Source organism: Sinocyclocheilus anshuiensis, unplaced genomic scaffold (genome assembly GCF_001515605.1).
Source record: "Sinocyclocheilus anshuiensis isolate Anshui unplaced genomic scaffold, SAMN03320099.WGS_v1.1 scaffold659, whole genome shotgun sequence".
In the NCBI taxonomy this organism is placed as follows: Eukaryota; Metazoa; Chordata; class Actinopteri; order Cypriniformes; family Cyprinidae; genus Sinocyclocheilus; species Sinocyclocheilus anshuiensis.
Window position 1 is genome coordinate 1,618,528 of NW_015549698.1, and position 10,048 is coordinate 1,628,575.

A 10,048-nucleotide genomic window follows, 5' to 3' on the forward strand; every position below is an offset into this window, starting at 1 on the left:
GTAGTTAAGTCAAGTCGCATTTATTTGTGTAGCACTTTATACAATGCAGATTCAGTTTCAAATCAGCTTCACATTATTAAAGAGAACAGTAAAAATCATAAATTATGAAACAAACTCAAATTCAAGACAATAGTTTTCAGTATTCACAACAATTTATTTCAATGGTGATTCAGGTCAACCATGAACTGACTTCATTCATTATGACCAGATTCAGGGACTCATATGACTCCAAAATGACTCCAAACAGCATTTGCCTTCTTGTGTCCATCTAGACTGTTTTCTGTATAAATATGCTCAGGCTATTTGATTCTTCTTGCTGTTTTTCAGTGCCTTGAGCGCAGCATTTTTAAAATGCTGTTTTGGATAAAAAGAAGTTAACATTTAAAAATAATCTCTTGGGATCTTAATAAAAGTGATAAATTATAGCATCTCTGCTCTGATCTGCCAATAAAAGCTGAACAAGCATCGATAATAGTGTCGTACGAGAAGAAGCTTGGGTTCTGTCTAAATATATATCGTTGTATGCTGTATTTCCATATATTTTTCCATTTTGGCTCTTGAACTTTTTCTGTGCATTTGAAAACGAGAGTGTAATGAGAATGATAATAAATCTGTTGTTCACAAAAGAAAAGCCTTTCAAAAGAGAAGTTTCTCTGCAGCTTTCTGCCTAAATAAAAGCTCTATGGTTTATCATTTAAAAGCAACGAAAAAACGACCATAAATATTAGTATTGTTATAAATATTAGTATTAATATTATATAAATATTAGTATTAATATTTAGTTATTTATTATAATTTAATTTAATTTAATAATAATAATAATAATAATAATAAATAAAAAAAAAGATTACAAAAATAATAAAAATGGCAAAGAAATGTTTGTTTTTTATTGAAATAATGCGCATACAGTTTCATGGCTGGTACAAAAATATCGTAACACGTATTTTACAGTGTCATTGTTATACGTTACATGTACTTACTATCATAATGACAATAAATTATGTACAGTATAATTACATGCAAGTAACCCTAAGCCAAACCCTACCCATATAATAAGTACACGTAGTTCATTAATATTACTCATTATTTAAATGTCTAATTGCACTGTAACGTAAAATAAAGTGTAACCGAAATATGTATGGCGAGTTAATATTCTCAAGTCACAGGCCATTTACAGGTGTTTTAAAATGTTAGATTTATGCCCTGTGCGTATGTTTGTAATATGTTTGTGCAGCACAGATATATTTTGCAGCATTGCACATATCTGTGATGTTTTGTCCTGCATGTGTATTCTTAATCATTATATTTATCAGTCACACATTTAAAAAAAAAATCTGATTATGAGTTTCTGTGGACAAATCAAAATCTTAATTCCCCGAACACCTGTAATCCAAATGTAGTTGATACCTGAGAGGAGTTCTCACACCAGATGGAGTCGTCTCTCCCACCGAATGCAAGCAGATTAAAACCATAAATACATAAAAAAGTGGTAACTTATTTTCTTGGATACGTGTTTGGCACTTAGAGCCAACATATTGCACTTTGGTCCTCTGGATTTTGATAACTGGCCAAAAACCGCTTCCAAAAAGCTTCTAGCAGAAGTGGAGGAGAGCAGACATCAGTCAGCGTGGAGTGGAAGAGCTTCATTATCCATTCTGTGCGTGAGCTCCCTGCTCCAGTAAACTGCCTCGTCTCTCATCCTCTCTCACACGCTAAACGAGGAGGAATCAAATGATTCTGACCACCCCAAAGACCTGAGCTGCGTTTGAAACTCGCTATGCAATTATTTCCAGCTCGGCTCACTTGGCAGGTATATACTGCGCTCTTTGTAGTCAATCGACTGTTTGCGTTTGAACTCTCGAAGAATTTCACAAACGCATGTAATTATAGCTCATTTTCATCTCAATTTAATGATTTTTATTTAAATTAGAATATGCAGAGAAGTTTGCTCGCTCTTTTATTTCACTCGCCCGTTTGAATTGATTGGAGTTTCAGAATCTAATTTAATTTGATTAAAGAACCTTAACTCTGCTGAGTCAAATTTGAACTTCTTTGAAGCAAACTGAAGCAGGTCACACCTATGAGATGGAGGCGAAAAGAAATAAGGGAAAGTTACATGTGTTCTGTGTATATATTGTCCCCTGTACGTGTCATTCATAATTTTATGAGAATGAGATTCATAGGTGGTCTGTTCACATTAGTAAATGTATTTACAATTACAGTATTTTTGTGCATTGTGTGTGTATGTAAAATTTCTGCTGATCACATTAAAGCAAATGTGACTCTGTGTGTGTGTGTGGTGTATTGTGTGTGTGTGTGTGTCTGTGTGTGTGTGTGTGTGTTGTCCAGCTTTAAGGGACAAAGCGCGTGAGCTGAACGCAACTCTGGGCTCGAGGGACGGGGCTCCTGAGAAGAGCGTGAACGAGATGAATGATGAAATCCAAACAATGCTCGCAGAACTACGCAAACGCCAGCTCTCCGGCAAGAAAAACATCGCTGACGAAGAACTGGGGTAAAACACACACAACGTGTTCACACTGCAGTCCAGATTATGTCACTTTAATAACCAGATTATGTCCTGGATGTTTGTGCTGCCCACTTTTTCAGTGGCATTGGTTCCAGGAAGTATTTTACCCATTCATTTTTCCCATAGGGGTTTTCGTTAAAGTTCACCTTCAGTTCCCCACTGATTTCCATAGTATGGAAAAAAAACACTATGCAAGTCAGTGGGGACCAACTGAAGGTGAACTATCCCTTTAAAGAGTTATATGCCATGAACCCAAGCAACCAGTTACAAGCTGAATGACTAAATTGCTCATTTTGATTTGAAGCAAAAATCGGACAAAAATACAAAGATATAAGACTGTGTACTTCACAGCTTTAGTGAGGGAAACAACGTCTCTGTTACGTACGTAACCCTCGTTCCCTGATGGAGGGAACGGAGACGTTATGTCATGAGTCTTTAAGAGAAAACGCCAATGAAATTTGGCTAGTGGATTTTGCATACCTGAGCCACTCCCCGTGCATACGGGTATAAATAGGCGACAGGTGCATCCACTCTTCAGGTTTTACGCTGAGGAGCCGAGAACTTGTCCCTGGCCGCCAGCGATGGTTCAAGGTTGTGGCAAGCGGATATAATGTCTCTGTTCCCTCCATCAGGGAACGAGGGTTACGTACGTAACCGAGACGTTCCCTATCTGTCGGTCACTACGAGTTATGTCGTGATCGACATTATGGGGCCCTGGAAAGCATAACAACCTGTACCCCGTCACAACCCCATGACGTAGCCAATGTTGGCAAGCGGCCGCGTGTCAGACAAACGCTATGCAAAGGTCATAACCTTCCCACAGCCCCAGCGCAAATTCGCTGACCTTGGTATCCGCAGGAACCAGCAAGCATGACACCGGCCAGCTCTTCCCGCCATGCCTTGGGATTGGTACACCAAGGCGATGGCATCCACTATCCAGTGGGCCAACCTCACTGGGCCAGCCTTCCCGTTCTGCTGACCTCCATAGCAGACAAAGAGCTGCTCAGAGCTTCCAAAGCTCCGGGTGCGGTCCACGTATATGTGCAGTGCTCTTACGGGACACAGCAACGCAAGGGCTGGATCTGCCTCCTCCGAGGGCAGTGCTTGCAGGTTCACCACCTGATCTCGGAAGGGAGTGGTGGGAACCTTGGCCACGTACCCAGGCCGGGGTCTCAGGACAATGTGAGAGTAGGCCGGCCCGAACACAAGACACTCTTCGCTCACCGAAAATGCTTGGAGGTCCCCGACCCTCTTGATGGACGTGAGCGCGGTCAGGAGCGCTGTCTTAGCAGACAGGAACTGAAGCTCGACTGAATCCAGCTGCAGACAGGGACACTGCTGTTCGCACCGTGACGCCAACCAGAACAGCTTCCAGACAGATGATGAATGGCTTTGTGGAGATCAACACTTTCATCCACTTGGCTCCGAAGCAAAAATCTGAAGAGTGGATGCACCTGTCACCTATTTATACCCGTATGCACGGGGAGTGGCTCAGGTATGCAAAATCCACTAGCCAAATTTCATTGGCATTTTCTCTTAAAGTCAGAGATGATTGGGGCTCCCAAGTGAATCCCCATAATGTTGATCACGACATAACTCGTAGTGACCGACAGATAGGGAACTACAATCCCAGGAAGCAAGTTTTCAAAATAATGGATAATTATTTATTTATTTAGTTGTTGGTTGTATCTATAGTAACATGAAAATATGCATATGTATACAAATATGTACGTTTTATGACAGCATAGTGAGGTTGACTTGATTATATCATTGTGGGTGGAGCTGAAGAGATCTTTTGTTCACTGCAGCTGGTTGGAACTGGTTGATTGGTGGATTTTTCGGTACAGCATCATGGCTAATGTAGGTTTTCACCATAAACTCAGCTGTTAAATAGGAATATAAAAAAAAATTTAAAAAGTTAAAATAATGTGGGTTGATGTTTTCAACGCAAGCGTATTCCATCGATTAGCAATGTTTATAAGTTATCATTAAAAATTTCCCTATGGAGAAAATGAATGGAGTTTATACAGACTGTTGCACTCTATAATGGAAAAATCATGCAGCTTTGAGGTTGTGCTTAAAATGCGGGACACAGGTGAATATTAAGCTCTCATAACAGACAGTGTTGGGATTTGTTGCAAAGTGTTTTAATGCAGCGTACTGTTCATAAGTAAAGATCACATGAATGTTGCTCAGTCTGAGTACCACAACAAACCTTCTTCATACAGAGCACATAGAGCTATGCAGCGGTGAGGACGCCATTCAAGCTCACAGGTTGGAATAATTGTTTTGGTGGCATTATGTTTCTCGGTAGTATTTTGTGAATCATTGAATCACAGCTCAAATTAAGAAAGTTTCTCTTTCTTATGTAAAATCTTAATGAACTAATTAAAAGTTGACCGAGGTTGGGCAGGGGAGGAATATTATTCCAGCCTAATCAAATGACTTCTGTAATGGATTCCAGCCTCTGTACGGCCATGAGAGAACAGAGAGAGACACCTAGAGGAAGACAGAGGGAATGAGTCAGTGCTCGAGTAAAGCTGGAGCACACAGAACCCGTTTAAGAGCTGCCCGTTCCACTTCATTAGGTGGTTTACAAGTGGATTCAGTTTGAGCGCAGCGCTGAAGCATGTACATATTTGATGTCTCCTCAGAGATTCCCTGTCTTTTAGTAAAAGACAAAAGATGTCCTACAAAATACAGTATTCAGCTCTGATTGTAACATCTTCATTCAGGGTTGTAGGAATTTATATATGAAGGAATAGTGTGTGCAAAAACATAAATTCATCACTCATGTTGTGATTTATTCACCCATGTGTCGGAACACACAAAGTGAAAGTGGGTGGCCTCAATCTGTCAGTCACCATATACTGTAAGTCTCATACACTACTGCACAAACATTTGAGGTCAGTATGATTTTTGTTTTTGAAAGAATTATTTTAATGCTTACCAAGGCTGCATTTAATTGATCAGAAATACATTAAAAACAGTAATGTAGTAATGTTTCAAATAGCTGTTTTCTACAGTATGTGAATATCTGTTCAAATGTAATTTATTTCTGTGATGCGCAGCTGAATTTTCAGCATCATTACTCCAGTCTTCAGTGTCACATGATCCTTCAGAAATCATTCTAATATACTGATTTGCTGCTCAAGAAACATTTCTGATTATTATCAGTGTAGAAAACTGAAATATTTTTTTTATGAAAACGGTGAAACATTTTATTTTTCAGGATTCTTTGATGAACAGAAAGTTCAAAAGAACAGCATTTACTTTTGTGACATTAAATGTCTTTACTTTGACTTTTGATCAATCTAATGCATCCTTGCTGAATAAAAGCCAAAATCTCACTGATCCCAAACATTTGAATGCTAGTGTAGTTGGTCATTCTGCTTTGCTTTGGTCTCTTAAAGGGTTTTCTTATGTCACGAGTCACAGATAAGGAGCACTCGCTCTCTCTCATTATCTTTATAGTGCCGCAGAGGCTCTTTTGGCTAGAGTGAAGCGTTTGTTTGGAGATCCACACCAGGCCACAGAGGACCTGAAGAAGGAGGTCAGTGATAAAATGGGCGATTACAGGCAGAAACTGAACGAAGCTCAGGATCTGCTGAGGGACGCGCACAACAAAACCAAACAGGCCGAGGGACTGGCTGTTAACAACCAACTGAACCTCGACCGTCTGCAGGTGCACACTTACACAAACTTAATGTATAAAACACTCTGAGTCGTATCTAAAGCGTTTTGTTATGTTTGAGCAGGGAAAGAGGGATGTGGCCGGTGAACAGAAAAAGGAAATGGAGGGAATTTTGGCGGAAGGAGAGAAGATGCTGGACGAAGCTAACGCTCTCTCAGACAGCATCAACCGGGGCAAAGAGGTCAGTTTCTTGCAGGAACGTTACTAAACAATAACTTATCCTCAGAGCCGTGGCTTACTGACTGGCGTCTGCAGGAGCTGGAGGAGATGGCCAGAGAGCTGGGCCCCCTGCAGGATAAGTTGGATTTTAAGGTGGCGCGGTTGGGTCGCGGTCTGGACGACTCCATCCCTGATCTGCTGCTGAGAGCGGAGGACCACGCCGGCCAGCTCAACGATTCTGCTGCCATACTCGACAGGTGTGTGAGTGTGAGTGTGAGTGTGAGTGTGTCTGTGTCTGTGTGTGTAAAGTGAGTGTTTAGTGCAGTTTCCAGCTCAAATTAACACTAGAGGCAATAAAACACCAACAACTGTTATTCCTTTTCGAACAAATCATGATTACAAGGGGCAGATTATTGATTAATGTAGACTTTTTTTGCATGGTTTTTTGCACAGTACTATGTTGTGAGATCAAAATACTTTTACCATAGTGCACGAGTTGTGAAATGTAATAATTTTTTTCTTTTTCATTTGCATCACATAACCAGCTCTTTGTGTAGCTTTTCTGACATGGTAAACTTGCTCAGTAGCGCACCCGGTACAGCATTGCACTTGTGATGTGAAGCACTCAGATACCTGTGAAACACAGGTCACAATAAAAGAGCTCAAACACTTGCAGAAACCAGATAAAATGGCATGGTTGCTTCTGCATGCTTTTGTTAAAACTGTTGGTTAGGGTCAGTGTAGGGTTTAGTGTAGGTGCTACTTTATTTATACGTACAACAACCAATGTAATAAAACACTGCCAGATTTGCATTCATCTATTTCGGATAGAATGTGCTTTCAGTGCCACTCTCACTGGACATTTCATTTCAAAGCTGTCACGAAATGTGCAGAAGCGATGTAGTATCAGTTTGTGGAAATGTGACCACACAGGCACGTTTTTCCAGTGAGCCTCGGTTGATTTAATTTGTCTTCTCTCACTGATCTGAATTCTGAACTTTGACTTCTGTAGCATTCTAGCTGAGGCAAAGAACCTGTCCTTCAATGCCACCGCTGCTTTCAACGCTTACACCAACATCAAGAACTACATTGATGAGGCCGATAAAGTGGCCAAAGAGGCAAAGAAAACCAGCATTGGTGCTCTACAGCTGGTGAGGAAACACACACACAATCAGGAGGGTCTCCTGTCTGCATCAGTGACTGATGTGAAGTGCTCAACGTGGGCAGCAGCTAATTTACATTCGGTTGTTTTTTTTTACTTGCAGTACATGCAAACCTTTTCAACTCATGTCTTTTTGTGTTGAAGCAGAAAAGTCACAAAAACGAAATTATTGCAAGATATTGCAAGAGTTCATATCCCAGCCAATGGCAAACAGGGAAATGCAGGGACACGTTATACAGTATAGTGTTGGGGATGTAACGGCGTTATGTAATTTAATTACAAAATAATTGTAACTGTAATCCGTTACAGTTACAGAGAAAAAATGCGTAATTACATTACAGTTACTTATGAAAATGTTAGTGGTATACAAAGAGGATTACATCTGAATATTTTCTGTAAATAGCTAGGATATTTTGAATAATATTTATTTGTTGCTTTGCCTGTTTTTGATGTGCACGATGCCTCCTGCCATTTAAAAGCTGTTTAGTAAAGTGATGCTATTCTGATGCCAAAAATCAGAACAATCTCAAAGTTAAAGGTGTGCTAACGTCTGATTTTGTGGTGGCTGTGCTTTAAAATTAAACTATTATTATCTTAATTCAAGTGGATTTTGAAAGTCTGGCAGTAATCAATGTTGAGTACTGCTGTAAGGTTAACCCTGCCTGCTTTAAATGTTTCAAAATGATTAACAGTTGAAAACATTTGTTAGGAATTAATAAAAGTAATCAAGTGTAATCAGTTACTTTAATAATAATTATTAAACCTATTACATAGGAGTGGCGCTTTGTGTCAGGAGCTCGTCTGTAATGTCTAGAGATGCTGCGCTTCACTCCACACCTCAGGCAGCTCGTGTTAAAGCTCTTCAGTTCATTTCCATTTGTCCTGCTTCAGAGATCAAAGCTTTCCTCCTGTTCTGCTGTTATCATCCCTCGCTCCTGTCGTTCACCCTCTTTCACTATCCTCTCACGTCTGACGCAGAACCGGTGGGGCAAAAGGTTAAAACTGAACAAGGGTGCTTCACACAAGAGTGTCAAACCTGACAATATGCAACAATACTAAAAATGAGCTTTCAATCCTCTCTCCCTCTCTCAGCATGGACATACATGACAAGAGCACACTGATCGTATCACATTCAACAACATTTCTGTTAAATTTCATATTGAATATCATTTTTGTTTATCGCCACACATTTAGGACCATTGTTTTTGTGACTTTCTATTACTTGATAATAATCAGAAATGTTTCTTGAGCAGCAAATCAGTATATTAGAATGATTTCTGAAGATCATGTGACACTGAAGACAGGAGTAATGATGCTGAAAATTCAGCTGCGCATCACAAAAATAAATTACAGTTTAACAGATATTCATAGAGAGAACAGCTGTTTTAAATAGTAATAATATTTCATAATATTACAGTTTTTATTGTATTTTTGAACAAATAAATGCAGCCTTGGAGAGCAGAAGAGACTTCTTTCAAATAGATTTTAAAAATCTTCAAGGTTTTGAATTAAATCTGTGGCACATATGTGACCCTGGAGCACAAAAGCAGTCGTAGGTCGCTGGGGTATATTTGTAGCAATAGCCAAAAATACATTGTATGGGTCAAAATTATCCATTTCTCTTTTATGCCAAAAATCATTAGGACATTAAGTAAAGATCATGTTCCATGAAAATATTTTGTAAATTTCCTACTGTAAATATATCAAAACTTAATTTTTGATTAGTAATATGCATTGCTAAGAAGAACTTTAAAGGAGATTTTCTCAATATTTTGATTTTTTTGCACCCTCAGATTCCAGATTTCTCTAAATTTTTCACATTTTTCGAAACTTAATTTCGAAAAATTGAACCTTATGACTGGTTTTGTGGTCCAGGGTCATATATACACATTTAAAAATGACAGTCCTTTATCTTGCATTGTATTGCATTTATGTATTGCATAAAACACAAATGTTTAAAACATGTCCCTCCTATAGTACCATCTAGTCCTTAGCAGCAGGTTTTGTGTCATCTGAAGCATGAGTGGCACCCGCTCTGATGTGTGTGTAATGTCCTGTCTGTAGGCCTCTGGACCCAAAGGATCTCTGAAAGACCAGGCCAAGGGTTCGGTTCAGAAGAGTCACCGTCTGTGGAACGAGGCCAAAGAAAAGGCTTTTTCCCATATGCGTCTTAAGCAAGACGCAGTACGAGTGAGGTATCGAAAGGGAACCACATCAGATTTCCGTCCTCAGCAGAATTAATACCGTCCTGCGGCTTCTCACAAATCTTCCCGAGAGAAACCTTATTCTTTTTCCCATGTCTTTTTGTTCTTTCTTTTTTCAGAAAATGGAGACAATCTGGGTGTTCTTCAGTTCAGACTGAAAGGAGCCAACAAAAAGAACAAAGACTACAGAAAGGCCTGAACGACACAATGGAGAAACTCAACGCCATTCCTGATGGTGCGTGTGCGTGTGCGTGTGAGTGTGCGTGTGCGTGTGCGTGTGCGAGTGTGTGTGTGTGTGTGTG

The 10,048-nt window shown here is 39.7% G+C and overlaps 1 protein-coding gene across 1 annotated transcript in view; it reads left to right on the plus strand.

The window, feature by feature from the left end:
* LOC107660539 (laminin subunit alpha-2-like) overlaps positions 1-10,048 on the plus strand; it is a 244,459-nt gene that overhangs the window by 194,979 nt on the left and 39,432 nt on the right. The window contains 8 exon segments of the mRNA XM_016449859.1: positions 2,350-2,512; positions 6,002-6,212; positions 6,286-6,402; positions 6,477-6,637; positions 7,393-7,531; positions 9,607-9,709; positions 9,866-9,928; positions 9,931-9,981. Of these exon segments, the coding sequence (XP_016305345.1) occupies positions 2,350-2,512; positions 6,002-6,212; positions 6,286-6,402; positions 6,477-6,637; positions 7,393-7,531; positions 9,607-9,709; positions 9,866-9,928; positions 9,931-9,981 (1,008 nt within the window).